Raw genomic sequence first — 17,541 nt, forward strand, 5'->3', positions numbered from 1 at the left:
CCTAAATAAAATGGGAATGGTTGGTGATATCAACTGTTCCTGTTTGCGGAACATTAGTATATGGGAGGGGGGAAACTTTTCAAGATGGGTGGTGACCATAGTGGCCTTTTTGAAGTCGGCCATTTTGGATACAACTTTATTTTTTTCAATGGGAAGAGGGTCATGTGACACATCAAACTTATTGAGAATTTCACAAGAAAAACAATGGTGTGCTTGGTTTTAACATAACTTTATTCTTTCATGAGTTATTTACAAGTTTGTGAACACTTATAAAATGTGTTCAATGTGCTGCCCATTGTGTTGGATTGTCAATGTAACCCTCTTCTCCCACTCTTGACACACTGATAGCAACACCGCAGAAGAAATGACCTTCGTGGCCATTCAACTGGCCCACGACGACCAATACACTTTCCAGGAAACTGTTTATGAAGGTATGTCCAGACCTGACACCCATAATTGATGGTATGGTATATGGGGTACAAAGATAGTGGGGGCCATTCTTCATCAATGGAAACCTCAATGCCACTGGATACCTGAAATTGCTACATGATGATGTGTTGCCCTCTATGCTCTGAAGATGGCACATTCCCTGAGTTTTTCCAGCAAGATGGTGCACCACCACATTATGGGTGTCAGGTCCGAGCATTCCTACAAGGAATCTGACCCCCTAAGACTAGCATTTCTTCTGCGGTGTTGCTATCAGTGTGTCAAGAGTGGGAGAAGAGGGTTGCATTAACAATCCAATGCAATGGGCAGCACTTTCAACAAATTTTATAATTGGTCATAAACTTGTAAATAACTCATGAAAGAATAAAGATAAGTTAAAACCAAGCACACCATTGTTTTTCTTGTGAAATTCTCAATAAGTTTGATGTGTCACATGACCCCCTTCCCATTTACGTTAATTGTATTAGCTACCAACTCTCCCGTAAGATCTGCTGAATTACTATATAGTCATTTGATATGTGTCTCCTTCATTAAGGGACAAAGGGACCATCCTACTATATGTGATTTTAACTACTGAGCACTTTTTTTCTATATATATTAACCCCTTCACCCGAAGACTGTTTTCACCTTCCTGACCAGGCCAATTTTTTCAATTCTGTCCACTGTCACTTTATGAGGTAATAAGTCTGGAATGCTTCAATGGATCTAACTAATTCTGAGACTGTTTTTCATGACATATTGTACTTCAGGATAGTGGTTATTTTTTTATATATGACTTACATTTATTTGTGAAAAAATTGGAAATGTGGCGAAAATTTAGCAATTTTCAAACTTTTATTTTTTATACCCTTAAATCAGAAAGTTATCTCACACAACATGGTTGGTAAATAACATTTCCCACATATCTGCTTTACATCAGCAACAATTTTGAAACATAATTATTTTTTGTTAGGAAGTTAGAAGGGTTAAAAGTTGACCAGCGATTTCTCATTTTTACAACAAAAATTTACAAAACCATTTTTTTTAGGGACCACCTCACATTTGAAGTGACTTTAAGGGGCATATATGACAGAAAATACCAAAAAGTGACAGTATTCTAAAAACTGCACCCATAAACATGCTCAAAACCAAATTTAAGAAGTTTATTAGCCCTTCAAGAGCTTCAGGGGAATTAATGGACTGTGGAAGGAAAAAATAAAGATTTAACTTTTTTTTCACAAAAATGTTCCTTAAGACCAGTTTTTGTTTTACTATCACAAGGGAGACAGGAGAAAATGTACCATGCAATTCGTTGTGCAGTTTCTCCTGAGCACCTTATATGTGGGGGAATATTACTGTTTGGGCACACAGCAGGGCTCAGAAGGGAAGAAGCGCCATTTGACTTTCTGAATGCAAAATTAGCTGGAATAATTAGCAGACGCCATGTTGCTTTTGGAGAGCCTCTGATGTGCCTAAACAGTGGAAACCCACCACAAGTGACAACATTTTGGAAGCTAGATCCCTCTGGGAACTTCTCTAGATGAGTGGTGAGCACCTTGAAACCCCAGGTGCTTCATAGAAGTTTATAACGTTGAGCAATGAAAATAAAAAAAAATCACATTTTTCCCACAAAAATGTATTTTAGCCCCAAATATTGCATTTTCACAAGGGCTACAGGTGAAAATGAACTCCAAAATGTGTTGTGCAATTTCTTCTTAGTACACTGATACCTCATATGTGATTGAAAACTACTTTTGAGGCACAGTGCAAAGCTCAGAAGTTAAGAAGCGCCATATTGGAGTTCAGATTTTGTTGGACTCGTTTGACTGTGCCATGTCACCCTGAGGTGCCAGAACAGCAGAACCCACCATAAGTGATCCCATTTTACAAACTACACCTCTTAATGAATTCATCTCGGGGTGTAGTGATCATATTGACACCACAGGTGTGTCACAGAATTTTATACCATTGAGCGGCGAAGAAAAAAATAATTACATTTTACCACCAAGATTGTGAGTTATCCCCAGATTTTACATTTTCATACTGGTAAATGGGTAAAAATGGCTCAAAGATGCGTCCCACAATTTCTGCTGAATGTAGAAATAATATATGACTGTAGTATTGTACTGCTTACCCGCACGACGAGACTCAAGAGGGAAGGAGCGCTATTTGTCTTCTGGACTGCAGATTTTCCTAGAATAGTTTGTGGACTCCATATACAAAGCCCCTAAGTGCTAGAAAAGCGGAATCCCCCCTCAAGTGACCCCATTTTGGAAATTATACCCCTTTGGGAATCTATCTACAGACGTAGTGACGATTTTGACTCTATGGGTGTTTTCCAAAAAGGAGTAGCAGTGGATGTTGTAGTGCCTGTACATTGTAGTGCCTAGTATGTTGTAGTCACAAGTACGTTCTGCCCAGCTCATGCTTCTGGAGACACACATTCGTAAATTAGCTGGGATCTCATCGCTATAAAAATGCCAAACGTGGATGTTTAAGCACACTGTGGGGCTCAGAAGGGAGGGGGCATTTGGATTTAGGAGGGCAGAATTCACTGGATTTCTTTTTGGGGGTGAGGAGCCATAACGCATTTCCAGAGCCTTTGTAATAACAGTAACGTGGAAGCCCCCTATATTTCTGTAAACAGATGACAGACCTGAGTGGGGACTTGCTTTTTTTGTGGATTGAGTTGAAGGTTTTATTGGGAACATTTTACATGACATTTAGGATCACATTTAGGGTATGTGCACACGTTGCAGAAAATTTCTGCACAAAAACCTGAATCCCTTCCCAGAAACCGCACCTATTTTTCCGCGGCGGTTTTTGCGCGGTTTTGATGCGTTTTTGATGCGTTTTTTACCGCAGCGGTTTCTAAAAGCATGGGAGAAGCCTAAACCGCGGAAAAAAACGCAAAATTAATGTGCATGCTGCGGTTTTTACCGCAATGCGTTTTTTTCGCGGTAAAAAACGCATCAATGTGTACAAAAAGTGCAAAATGCATAGAAATGACTGTGCACCTTATTTTTAGCGGTTTTATAGCGGTTTTATAGTGAAAACCGCGGTAAAAACCGCTAAAAAAACGCTGTGTGTGAACACAGCCTTATCTGACGCTGTACGCTGACCACTTACTTTGGGGTTTCCATCTAAATCTCTGAGTGACATGACAGAAGAAACCGCCGAGGTATCCATTCACTATAATGAAGCAGCAAAGTTACTTTTGGACTCCGTCTGGGCTCTGTTCAGCGGTGTCCTTGTTTTCAGAAGTGCACAAAACTGTGGTCGACAGCACTTTTACGTAATCCTAAAAAGACGGACACTGCTGAATCACATGTCCTATGGCGTCCACAGTGCCTCATTATAGGGAATCTTTTGCCAGAGGTTCTCTCTGAATCAAGTATTTCAGAGATTTACACTGAAACCCCGGAGTAAGCGTTCAGCACAGAGAACAGGATAAATGTGCACCGAATCCTACTGCAATCTTTGGGAGGCAGAATGACCTAATCAACAGCAGGTGAAGAATTGGTTTTATTTATTTTCTACTCAGTTCCTTGAGCGGTATAAGTGATTAGATGACTTTTATTCTTCGGATCGGTGCAATTACAGCGATAACAGATTTATATGGGGTTTTTATGTTTGGCTGCTGGCACATACTAAAAGACGCTTTTTATTGCAAAAACTAGTTTTTGCATCCTCATATTTAGACAGCTATAATTTTTCCATATTGCAACCCACAGAGTCATGTGACAGCTTTCTTTTTGTGAGACGAGTTGACTCACTCCATTTGCGATGTTCCTCGATGTCACTGTTGCTATTGACAGCAGCATCAGGGCTTCCTCGGGGGCTCCTGGGGTATTTGGTTGCTCAATATGTTTTACATATTGTAACATTGAGGCACTTTAAAAGCAGCAGTATTGGTACTATTTTGGAGGAATATTATTTAGTATCCAGTACCCATGTCTACTCCACATCTCCAAGGTGAGTTAGTTACTTGCTCCCACTGAGGCCCCTTTTCTGAAATCCTTGCCTTCATATGTAATGTACGAGCTGTTTTATTGTCTATATATATGTATTTTTCTGAATAAATTTGGAAACTTTTGAAAAGTATCGTTACTCCCTACTTTTTTGTTGTTGATTAGCTTTCGTATTATAGCTGATCAGTGTACTGTACTCAAATGGAAAAGCAATGCTAGAAACATGATTGCACTTAAAACAAGTGCTCCGTGACACTGATCTCTCTAAATTGTGGTTGATCTCTTCAGGATTTGTAATTTTACAGGAGGCGCTATGGTATAATGAGTCAGGGTTCACAAGAGGCCAGCTCTTCAATCTCTGGGATTTAGCGGCATCACATTTAGCAGCACATTAATCTCCCAAAACATAAATATGACATTTCCTGTGTTATAAATGTTATGTAATTTACTTTAAACTGTCCCAGAAAATGGGCATAGGATGATAAGGGCAAGTAACTTACAAATGAGCCATAGTCCACGGCCAGAGTCTGTAACGTCCATGGGAGCCCCAGCCCAATAAGGATATCAAATACATTGCTTCCAATGGAGTTTGATACAGCCATATCTCCCAAACCTGAGAAGAGAAAATATTGAGGTAAGATATTTATGTATGAACATTCCTCAACATTGAAATTGCAACACAAAAATTGAAAAGTCGTAGAATTACTGGAATCACAGGATGGATACACATATTTATGATGTGTAGATTATTAACAAATGGAATATGTGCCACATGCAGAAGTACAGGCATTTACTCGCATTGGCTGCTATCAGTGAGGTTATTAATGGTTTTCTGAGAAACTTGGGCACACAAATTATCAAAGTCAGCTGCTGCCAGCTCCCTTTGCAATTGCTGACAAATGACGTCCCAGATGTGCTGCATGGGAGACAAGTCCGGAAAAGCTGAAGGCCATGGTAGCACATTTGGGTCATGCAGGCCATGGTAGCATATTTAGGTCATGCAGGCCATGGTAGAAGGTTTAGGTCATGCAGGCCATGGTAGCATATTTAGGTCATGCAGGCCATGGTAGAAGGTTTAGGTCATGCAGGCCATGGTAGCATATTTAGGTCATGCATGCTACTTACAGTAACACAAACAATATGCGTCCTGGAGTTGTCATGTTGAAAAATGGCTCTTAGGACACTGGAGAAATAACTGTACCACTAGTTCTATGGCCAAATCAACATAACGCCAAGCTATTAGTGTATCTGGACTGAAAACGTGAGGGGTCTGGCTACCATACATTATGCTACCCCATATTATAGGGTGGGCCATGTATATGGATACACCCAAATAAAATGGGAATGGTTGGTGATAAAAACTTCCTGTTTGTGGCACATTAGAATATGGGAGGGAGAAAACCTTTCAAGATGGGTGGTGACCACGACGGCCATTTTGAAGTCATCCATTTAGGATCCAATTTTATCTTTTCCAATGGGAGGAGGGTGATGTGACACATCAAACTTATTGAGAATTTCACAAGAAAAACAATGGTGTGCTTGGTTTTAACGTAACTTTAGTCTTTCATGAGTTATTTACTATTCTCTCTTTATTTACAGCCATTGACATGTCGCAGAGGTTAAGACGTGAGGAGCGGATAGAAATTGTGTTGATGTTTGATGAGCGCAGTAACCCGGGTCATTGCAGCAGATTTCAATGCAAGGCACCCTACGCAAGAAAACTGTCAGTCTTCCCATTTTATTTCGGTGTATCCATATAAATCACAAAACTCAAGATAAAAAGCGGACCTCAAATATACTGTCATGTCAAAAGAGAAATAGTATTACCCAAGCAGCATATATTAGCACATGATAACTGTATAATATATACAAAACTATAGAACAATCGTTCCCATTACATACCGGGTAGAGTCTTCTAGGCTGCGAGGGAGACGATGCCAGAGAGGGGATGTGAACGGCAGCGCACCGGCGTCACCCCGATGCGCGTTTTGGCGAGCCTCTAGTAGACTCTACCCGGTATGTAATGGGAACGATTGTTCCATAGTTTTGTATATATTATACAGTTATCATGTGCTAATATATGCTGCTTGGGTAATACTATTTCTCTTTGACATGACAGTATATTTGAGGGAATGTGTAATATGTGTAATATATATCATATTTGCATAAATGGTTTTCTGCCACTTTTTGGATAGGAAGGATTTTTCTATATTATTTATGGCAGCACACCTGTGTCCCATTGTGTTGTGTTTTTAACTGCACATAGCACTTTGGTGTATACCACCGTTTATCTGCTGTTATATCTTCACTTAATAAAATTTATATAGTTTGATTACTTTGGACTTGGTGATCGTTTTTTTCTTGGTTGTTATTTTTGTGACCCTGTTGACTATTCACAACAAAACTTTTGATGGTTCTGTGCTGCATCCCTCTGTAAGACTTAGCAATTTGCTCCTATTCAGAGTCAGTTACATCTTTTTTTGGCCCATTTTGCCTGAGGGAAACATGCAGCCTAAGGCTACTTTCACACATCAGGTTTTCGGCGTCAGGCGCGATCCGGCGTCGTGCCGGAACGTCGGATCCGGCAAATGTTTTGTAAAACCTGATGTGCCGGATCCGTTTTTCTGCCGGATCCGTCTTGTTCTTGACAGAAAAAAACGGATCCGTCTCATCCGGTTCATCCGTTTTTCTATCCGTTTTTCGACGGATTACGCCGGATCCGGTTTTTAAAATTGACCCTTGTGGCCTTCCGAACGGATTGGCTACTGGAAAACTATATATAGCGTGTTCCTACAGCCCTTCTTTGACAGGTTGGAGAGGAGAAAGTGCAGGTTGGAGAGAAGAGCAAGTTACTGGCGAAGATGGATGTTGTGATTGGAAATATTTTTGAAGAATTTGGCGGATTTTATAGCGGAGGCGAATCGTTTGAGGGTGATTGTTCTGGAGAAGGAGAGAGCGAGACAGCAGCGCATCAGGCATCGTAGACGACGTTTGTGGATCCACCCCATCACAGCCAAGAGAATGACGCGTGGGGTCTATTCTACACTCTGCATGGACCTTCGACGAAACCCGGATAAATATTTTGGATATGTTCGGATGAAAATGGAGAATTTTGATTACTTGGTGGAGCGCATTGCACACCTCATAAGAAAAGCGGACACCTATTGCCGCTTCTCTGTTTCACCCGCAGAGCGTCTGATGGTGACTTTAAGGTAAGCCACATTTATTGGATATGCTCGCATCAGAGCACACTTTCACTGCAATCTTGTTGGTGGTAGTTTGTATCTCCAAGTGTTATAGCTGAGTTTTGGTATGTAATGCTGTGATTTAAAACTAATTTATTGTTTTTTAATTCCCCACAGATTTCTTGCAACTGGAGAATCCCTTTCGTCACTGCATTTCCAGTACAGACTCGGGATTTCCACCATATCTGGAATAGTGAAGTACACATGCCGTGCACTGTGGGACTCCTTAGCTGAAGAGTTTTTACCAGAGCCCACAACAGAGAGGTGGATTGAAATTGCTGATAAGTTTCAACAGATATGTCAGTTTCCCAACTGCTTGGGCGCTGTGGACGGGAAACATATCCGCATTGTAAAGCCAGCCGGATCGGGATCGGAATATTTCAATTACAAGAAATATTTTTCAATTGTCCTCATGGCCATCGCTGACGCGGAATACAAATTTATTGCTGTTGATATTGGGGCCTATGGCCGCTCCAATGACTCTCAAGTTTTCAAACTGTCTGCCATGGGGCGTAAACTGTATGGAAACACCTTCTAGTTCCCACCACCTAGACCGCTGCCGCAAACATCTGGTCCACCTATGCCATTTGTCTGTGTAGGGGATGAAGCCTTCCAGCTGTCAGAACACCTTTTGAAACCGTACTCTAGCAGAGGATTGACAAGACCAAAACGCATTTTTAATTACCGCCTCACAAGAGCAAGAAGAATGGTTGAATGTACCTTTGGTATTCTGACAGCAAAATGGCGGGTCCTATTGACTGCGATCAACCTCAAGACAGAAACTGTTGACGAGGTGATCAAAGCTTGCGTGGTACTCCACAATTTTGTTATCTGCAAGGAACCCATTTCCATTGAGGACACCTCTGAAGAAACCACCTTGCAAGATTACCATGACATTACCACTAGAAGTTCTGTGTCGGTTTCAGTAATGAGGGACAATTTTGCACTATACTTTATTGTCACCTCAAGGCAGAGTACACTGGCAGGATGACAGAGTGTGAAAGATTTGTGCCCAACCAAACTTGTGTACCTTCTGTACCAACAGTATATACCTTTGCCAACCAAAGTTGGCTATCTTGTCATGGTCTCTATTTTTAGCTTTAGGCCACAGGTGTGTACCTGGTTGTGTTTTATGCAAAGTATTTCACCTTTTAACAAAAGTTGTGTACATTGTTAGGAAATCACCAACAATAAACACAACTTTTTAGGTGAAATACTTTGCTTCAAACACAACCAGGAACACAACTGTGGCAAAAAGCTAAAATTTACCCACAGTTATATACCTGGTTTTGAATACCTTTTTACCTTTTAAATACCCTGTATTTAACCTTTTTTTTAAACATATTTCGCCGCAGAAAGAAATGACAGACAACCAGTGTAAACAATAATTTAACTTTTATTTAAATTATTTTTTTTTTGTAAACTGTTTTTAAAGTTAAAAAAACTTTTTTAATAAAGGTTTGAAAAAAAACTGGGCATTTTTATTACAAAACACACATTACAAATCTGTGTAGTGTGGGGTGGAAATACTGCTGGAGGGGCTGCGGGACACTTCAACACTGGGAGTGTGGAGAGAGGACTGGGATCGTGGTGGGGAAGGAACAGTTAGAGGTGATGGTGTGGAAAAAGTTACAGAATGGGTGGACATGTGGGAGGCAGAAGAGGTGGTGGGCGGTGGAGTGGAGGGTTGGGCAGGGACTGTAGGAACAGATGATGTTGATGGAAAGTTGTATGGGGAAGGAGTTTGGTACGGGGAAGGAGTTTGGTACGGGGAAGGAGTTTGGTACGGGGCAGGTTGCTGGAAGTGGGGAGATGTCTGGTACTGGGGAGGTTGCTGATACTGGGGAGGTTGCTGGTATGTAATAGGAGGGGGAGGATGGAAAGTGGCTGGAGGGGGTGCAGATGTAATAGGAGGGGGAGGATGGAAAGTGGCTGGAGGGGGTGCAGATGTAATAGGAGGGGGAGGATGGAAAGTGGCTGGAGGGGGTGCAGATGTAATAGGAGGGGGAGGATGGAAAGTGGCTGGAGGGGGTGCAGGTGGAGGAACTACAGTGGTGGGAGGTGGAGGTTGGGAGGTAACCTGCTGTAGAGCACCGTGGCACGAATGCATTACATGCATCTGCTGGGTAGGAGATAGTGTTGCCATGCGCTCCACAACAGACCTGAAAAAGGTGTGGTTTGGCGAAGATCTTGCTTCTGAATGCATGGTTTGCAGAAATGTCTTCACCTCCAGAATGCTGGAGTTGATCTGCTGAAAGCCTGCGGAGATTTGCTCTGACAAGACTTTTAGACAGTTCTGGAAAGATGCATTCAGATGCAAGAACTCTGGCGCATAAGTCTTTTCCTGACCCCTCTGCCGCTGCCGCCCAGTACCCGCAGGTGTACTAGAGGTGGCAGGGGCAGAAGGGTGGGGTAAAGGGAAAGCGATCTCCTCACCAGCAGCTTCATGTAATGTAGGCGGCCACGATGCTCCTGTGCTGGTGGATGGGACAGATGGGTCGAATGTGTGGGAAGGCTGGGAAGGTGCAGATGTACCGGGGCGGTCGAAGTGTCCCTCGGTGACGGTCTCCTCAGGGATCGCCTCAGAAGGGTCCAATCGTGCAGGCTCCCGAGTGCTGCTCACTGTGCTGTGGAATAAAGAGAAAAAAAAACAATTAAAATAGTGACATGGTATGGCCCTGGCTGAAAAAAAAAAAGTTACATCTAAACATTTTTTTGTCACATGTGGTGTGTAATATTTACCTTCTGGTGAGCATTGTCTCCCGGAGGAACGACAGGGCTCGTGCGTACTTGTACTTGCTCCTGCGTCCTCCAGATCCACTCGGGGCCCGCATCTCTTTATTGAACTCCTTCTTGAAACGATCCCTCACAGACCGCCACCGCTTCACAATTCTCTCCCCTGAAACGAGAAAGGACAAAGTGGTTAGTATACAACATCAGTGTTTCCCAAACTCCAGTCCTCATGGTCCCCAGGGGTCATGTTTTCAGGATTTCCAAAGTAAATAGAAATCCTGAACACATGATCCGTGGGGACCACGAGGACTGGAGTTCGGGAAACACTGGTTTAAATCAAGCAACCGGTACTGTATATACTTACGCTCTTTAATCTGTGCCCGAGCTTCGAGGTCCTCAAGGAGCGAACAGATTTCCTCCCAGAGTCGTCGGGTAACGATAAGGTCAGCATGGCGGCGGTCAGCCATATTCCAGAGCGGCTCCCTTTCTCTGACGAGATCGATGAGGCGGTCCACATCAATCCCTCCATCCTCACCGTCAGAGTCGGGAGCACGCTGTGAAGGCTGTTAAAGAAAAAGACAAAAATAACATAATTAGCCTCCACAAAAGAAATGAAATAAAAAGTGCAAAAAAAACAAAGCAAAAATATTTATACTTACACGCTGGTGACCGCCGCGTTGCTGTCGCCGACGACCCCGGGAGGCACTGCGAGGACCTCTTGGCCGAGCACCAGATTGGGACGACTAGAGAAGAAAACAAAAAATGTTATGTCTTTGGATGTAGGCATTTGTTTGCTGTGTGTGGTCTGTAGAACATTGTTTTCTATGTGTTGTGTGTAGTGTGATGTTGTGTTTCTGCGTTTGATGCAAAAAACTTACCAATTGTGAGCCCACTCCAAGTGTCTGTCCACCCCTTCCTTCTTCTTCTGGGAGCTCCTCTTCATCTTGTGATTCCTGTTTTGAAATAAAAGGCAATGAATAGACATATATTCCAGAGATGATGGATTTTGGAAATAAAAACTTACCGTCAAACGCTGACGATGCGAGGGAGGGCTCCCAGAAGAAGATGTGCTGTCTTCCTCATGGCCAGACTCCATGGCTGTGGGTGGTGTTCCTGCTGCTGCCATTGCTGCTGCTGCATCTATTGGGCGGCTGTTGAATAAAGAGAAACAAAGGGCCAATGAATATCTTGATATTCCATAGCCCTAGTTTGGAGGAATGGGGGATTTGATAATTACCGTCTCTCATCTGCTGCTGGACTCCCCTCCCGTTGTTCAGCATGCTGCTCCATTTGGGGTGGTGCTGATGGTGCTGCTGCTGCAGATGTCTGCTGCCTTCTCCTGCTCCTGGTTCTTGGCTTGGGTGGCATGTTGGGTGTGGCTGAGGGTCACACTGTCTTGCTTTTATATATGTCTTGTGGGCAGAGCTACTGAGCATGCTCAGACCAAAAAAACTGGATCCGGCCACCGGATCCGGCTGTCGCCGGATCAGGCGAATTGCGGCGCTCATAGGCTTTCATTGTATGAAAAAGCCGGACACGCCGGATCCGGCGTGTCCGGCTTTTTTGCCGGAGACAAAAAGCGTTACAGTAGCCGTTTTTTCCAGACGCCGGATCGCGTCACATTGCCGGATCCGGCGAAAATCGGATGAAACGCATGGCCATCCGGCTCGATCCGGCTCTAATGCAAGTCAATGGGGGGGAAACCGGATCCGGCATTGCATTTCGCCGGATCCGGTTTTTGTCAAAAGCGCCGGATCGCGCCTGACGGCGAAAACCTGATGTGTGAAAGAGGCCTAATAACTCTGGACACACTGATAAAGGGTGTTGCGTCTTTATGCCGCACCGTCTCTCATTACACAAATATACATCACCTGATCTGCTTCATCCAATAAACATTCACGTTTATACAATTTGGAGTTGGAAAATATGTATAAAAATGAAGATATGATCAAAACATTCACTTGCCTAATAATTGTGCACATAGTGTAGACTCATACATGTTCTTATAGGAAATTCACATGTAATTTAGCAGTAATAGACTGACTCTATCTTTTGTAATGAAGCATCTAGTGAGCGTGTGTAAAGGTCATGAACGGTTGGAAGCAGGGTCAGCTGTTACATCGCCTATTATGATGGGTGCTTCTGGTGTTATCAGTTGTGTATAAGGGTGTTACCTGTCATTGTAATCCTGCCTCTGATGATAAGGAGCCTGCTGATAACTTTTCCTGAAAGGACAGGAAGTGTGAGACTAAAATAGCCCGAGTGGATTATGAGAATGGAAATCCCAAGTTCCCCTTCTGAATAAAGTGGCAGTCGCATACAGTATGTGCCTGAATAGCCATATAAAGCCCTCAGCCATCTTCATCAGTCCCATAGACAATCGATAGAGAGGTTCATACGTGATCATTGATTCACTCAAGTGGGAGCTCTAAAGCAGTAGGATGACCAACAATCATACACTTATAACCTTTGGGCAGATAAGTTATTGTTGTGGGCCAACACTTTGAATGGGGTCATCAACTCAAGTCATGCGGCCGGAATCTTTCAGGTTCTCATGTGATACGTGGCATCTGTGCATACATACATGGCACTTATCCAGTGCAGGCCGATTTTGTATATTTCTGAAGTAGCAATAGTGGAAACATTTTTTGACCATCCCAACAAAACCCCCTTATTCAATAAGAAACCATACAATAAGGAAAAATATGAGGCATGGCTCAAGGATAATGATAGATGAGGTGCCGTAGTTCATCAGGGATACAAACCTTGTCTTGCAACTATGAGGCTGGCCATACAGTCCGGGACACTAGTGCCAGCAGCCAGGAAGGTAATGCCCATAATTACATCTGGGATTCCCAAGGTGAACCCGATTATAGTTACCTGCAAATCAAGAATGGAATCAGCTGATGCACAAAACTGTGCGCCAATATGTTCTATACCTTATCATTCATTTTTAATGAGTTTTGATTTAAGTCCCATGGTGTCCACAATAAGTTTGATAATTCCAACACTTTTGATCCAACAATTATAGCAACTGCAAACTGTTGTAATACTGATTGATCATTTTGACAAGATGTCTGTTCCTTCTTTTTGTCCTTTAAGCAAAAATAGCCAATACAAAAAAGCAGAGGAGAGCCAATACCCCTGTAGGTAAAGACGCCTAATTATTGTATCAAACCCTACTTCTTCATTGTCTTCTATAATTTTAGGTGGCAATTTACTACTATATGTGGTATATTGTGGTAGGGTGATAGAGGAAGTTTCTTGTCTTTGATGCGGCAGGTATTATATTTTAAGGCACTGGGCCTTAGAATTGTATTTTCAGTTTGCAAATAGGTGCAGCAAACAGTACTGATCATTTCATATAAGGAGTTAATCAAGTAAAGTATTAGGCCCCAAATCTTCATTGCCTTTGCGCCTATTTTTTGACTAGTTTTGTACCTTTTTTTGTTTGCACCCAGTTTATTATTTTATTTGCGCCTTTTTTAAAATCTATATTTTATGCGCTTGCCTGTTTTTGTTAGAGATTTCTAATATTTTCCTTGATTGACCAATTGTGACTTTTTAATAAGTTAGAAAATTTGGTGCAATTTCACTCCAGTCTCCCTCCCCCAGTGTATTTCTCAGTACACCAAGATTTTGGCACAATTTTAGAAACTTTTGGCAGAGACTAGAGTGAAATTGCACCGGGTCAAGAAAGGAAAAAAAGCCCATTTTTTACTTTCATGAGTCACTTGCTCCATTTTGATGAATTTGGCACCAGAAACGGCAACTAATAGCACAAGACAAAAAAGGAAAGTGACTTAAACCCCCCACCCCCCGTGAATAATGAATATGGGCCTTAGAGTATGGTATGTTCTCATGTTGAGTATTTGCAACTGAGGTTTCTGCACCAAAAAACAAGAGTGCTGGTAGGAAAATTGCTGCATGCAATACGCGCCTTTTTATAAGCATTTTTTAAAATTCAATTGAATGGGTGAAAAACGTTCCAAAAAGAATGGACAATACTGCAGATTTGGAAAACCACATCGATGGTTCAAATCTGCAAGGAAAAATTAAGCAGCATGTGCAGGAAATTTCAGAAATCTCAGTCATTTTGTTGGCACTTTAAACTGCAACGTTTTTTAGCCTTGAAAGACGTGCGAAAAAAACTGCAACGTGTGAACAAGCCCTTTTGAACAATAAACTGGATTAGAAAGGTTGCAAGGTGTTGCACAATGCAATCTATGGGATAACTTGTGCAAACATTTTATGATTTGCCAATTTTTGAAAAGTCGGTGGAGCTTGGTGGAAGTAGTGCTGCAAATTCACTATAATTCATGCCACAAAGATGTCTCAAATTTCTAGAAAAAATATAAATCAGTAAAACCACTCTGTGACTATTGTACAATTTTTATGCTGCTGCACAATAGCTAAGGCCACGTTCACACACTGTGTATTTGGTCAGTGTTTTACATCAGTGTTTGTAAGCAAAAACCAGAAGTGGAACAATCAGAGGAAAACATTTGCGTTTCAGGGTGCAGCGACGGCCTGCGCACGGCCGCCGCTAAGCCCCGCCCCTGCCACGCCTCTGTTGGTAGCTCCGCCTCCGGGCGCATGACGCTGCATGCGTCATGCGTCCCCTATCTATCACTTTAGGCCGTGCGCAGTATGCGTTTTGGCGGTGCCTGCGTCCTTTTGACGGTGCACCGACCAGTGCCAAACGCAACCTGTTGCAATTTGGTTGCGCTCGGCGCACCGTCAAAAGGACGCAGGTGCCGCCAAAAGCATACTGCGCACGGCCTGCATCCTCAGTGATAAAGATAGGGGACGCATGACGCATGCAGCGTCATGCGCCCGGAGGCGGAGCTACCGGCGGAGGCGTGGCAGGGGCGGGACTTAGCGACGGCCGTGCGCAGGCCGTAGCTGCGCCCTGAACGCAAATGTGAAACCGGCCTAATAGAGACACGTCACCACTTCTGTATTATCACCCACTCCTGGATTTGGGTTACAAACACTGATATAAAATACTGACCAAATACTGAACGTGTGAATGTGTCCTGAGATAGGCTCTTAGTCATAATGGGGCGTCTTATTCCGGGGCACCGTGGATGAAGACAAAATTGGTGCACTCTTTCTCTCTTCTTCTCCTTTAACTTACCATCCAGACCATGACATAAGAGAAAGCCGCGATCCACATGGAGGATGAGATGAAAGTAATCATGAACCATTTCTCCCATCGAGGTTTAGAACAGTTGGGTACGGTGAAGTACATAAGGAAACACAGTGGCCAGGTGATCACCCATTTAGCTTTATTGGCCTTGCCAGCTGTTGGGGACAGAACACATACATTATTGTGAATAAGCAAAGAACACGATTGCATACCCATACTGCAGTGAGTGCAAGTATGGTCAAAAATTACAGGAAATCCCTGACCTCTGTAATTGCAGAGATTTCTGTACCAAATATTTATTGCTGTTTTTCTATTGTATCAAATACTTATTTACATAATTAAATTGAAATTAATTGAATTAAATATCATACAATGTGGTTTTCTGGCTTTAATTTTTAGATTCTGTCTCTCACAGGTGAGGTGCACCAACAATAAAAATTACACAGCTCTCCATTCTTTGTAGGTGGGAAAATTTCAAAATCGGCAGTGTACCAAATACTTATTTTCCCCAATATTTTTTTCAGATTTTTTGAAACACAGAAAGACTGTAAGTAAGCTACATACTAATGCTCAAGCTTGTAGTGCCACCTACTGGTATTCATTGTGAGTTACATGCCGCAGAAAAATAGAATTTTAGAACATCCACAACGTTGGTTCTAATTTGCTAATATGGAGTTGCAATCTGCTCATATATACTGTAGTGAGGTATGCTCACATGCGGAATCTGAGTAAAAAAAAAAAAAATCCAGTTAAAAGGAAATCCTTCCAAAACCAAGTTTTTTGGCATGTGTTTTTGCAAGGTTTTGTGTATGGGTGAGTGCTGAAGTTTGGAGTGTTTTGTCAACCAGAAGTCCCTGAACAATTGCTTTTTTTGTGTGTGCTTATTTCAAAGAGTATTAAAAAACCTCCATGTGAACAAACTCTAAGAAACAATACTTTTCTGGCACTTTCACACAGGCTCAGGACTGGACGCCATTTTACATAAAAGTTGATATAAAGTCAAACATATAAATGATGGCTAAGTAATGCAGTGTATATACAAAGTTGATGATGTGTAATTTCTATATGAAGACTGTAAAATGATGTTCTAAGCTGTATATTATACACATCATTCACATGGTAGATTAAATGACTGGGATTAGCATCAGAATCAGTTTTCCAACTTTGTAGGCCGGGTCAGATATAGGAACGTGTTAGGTAACGGGATTGCATTAAAGAGGCCACGGAGACTTACTGGGAACCTCAAAAGGTGTGAAAGGTCCATCATTATCATCATCATCTTCTTCATCTTCATCATTTTCATTATTTTCATTGTCTTCATTTTCATTCTCGGTTTCATTGCCAGCCTCAGCAATATCTTCATCTTTCCGCGTGCCATTAGCACTTCTTTCAGTAGAGATCCCAGGGCCTGTTCCATTCTCAACAGCATGTTTAATTGGGATTTTAATAGAAACCTCGGATTCTCCATTCGCATAAGCTCGGCTGTTTATTAACCTCTGTCGCTGTAGAGAATTACCAAAAGTAGAAACAACAGTACAGAAAATGCAGATGTGGAGACTACAGATATCACTTAGGCTAATAATAATAATAATAATAATACATTTTATTTCTATAGCGCCGACATATTCCGCAGCACTTTACATTTCAAAGGGGATTTGTACAGACAATAGACATTACAGCATAACAATAATCACATAGATTATAACAAATACCAAGAGGAATGAGGGCCCTGCTCGCAAGCTTACAATCTAAGAGGAAAGAGGTAGACACGAAAGGTGGGTGGTAACAGTTGCCCTGATTGTATGGACCAGCCATAATGTTAAGTGTGTAACAGTACAGACACAGAGGGCTAATGGATGCATAAAGCATGTGGGAACATGATGCAGGGAACCTGGTTATGGTAAAACTTTTGGCTGTGCCACACAGGGATAGACTAGGTTAATGTGCTGAGGTGATAGGCCAGTCTGAATAAATGCGTTTTCAGGGCACGCTTAAAATTGTGGGGATTGGGGAC

The 17,541-nt window shown here is 42.3% G+C and overlaps 1 protein-coding gene across 3 annotated transcripts in view; it reads right to left on the minus strand.

The window, feature by feature from the left end:
- The window catches only part of SLC24A3 (solute carrier family 24 member 3), a 592,036-nt gene that overhangs the window by 112,328 nt on the left and 462,167 nt on the right, over positions 1 to 17,541 (minus strand). For all 3 annotated transcript variants that reach the window (XM_073557431.1, XM_073557430.1, XM_073557429.1), the window contains exons 12-15: positions 16,762 to 17,029; positions 15,516 to 15,682; positions 13,141 to 13,255; positions 4,898 to 5,010 (exon numbers count right to left, since the gene is read on the minus strand). In XM_073557431.1, the coding sequence (XP_073413532.1) occupies positions 4,898 to 5,010; positions 13,141 to 13,255; positions 15,516 to 15,682; positions 16,762 to 17,029 (663 nt within the window). The remainder of the gene's footprint in view (positions 1 to 4,897; positions 5,011 to 13,140; positions 13,256 to 15,515; positions 15,683 to 16,761; positions 17,030 to 17,541) is intronic.

The sequence above is a fragment of the Dendrobates tinctorius genome, unplaced genomic scaffold, assembly GCF_039654945.1.
Source record: "Dendrobates tinctorius isolate UK_male_01 unplaced genomic scaffold, ASM3965494v1 ptg000250l, whole genome shotgun sequence".
NCBI lineage: Eukaryota > Metazoa > Chordata > Amphibia > Anura > Dendrobatidae > Dendrobates > Dendrobates tinctorius.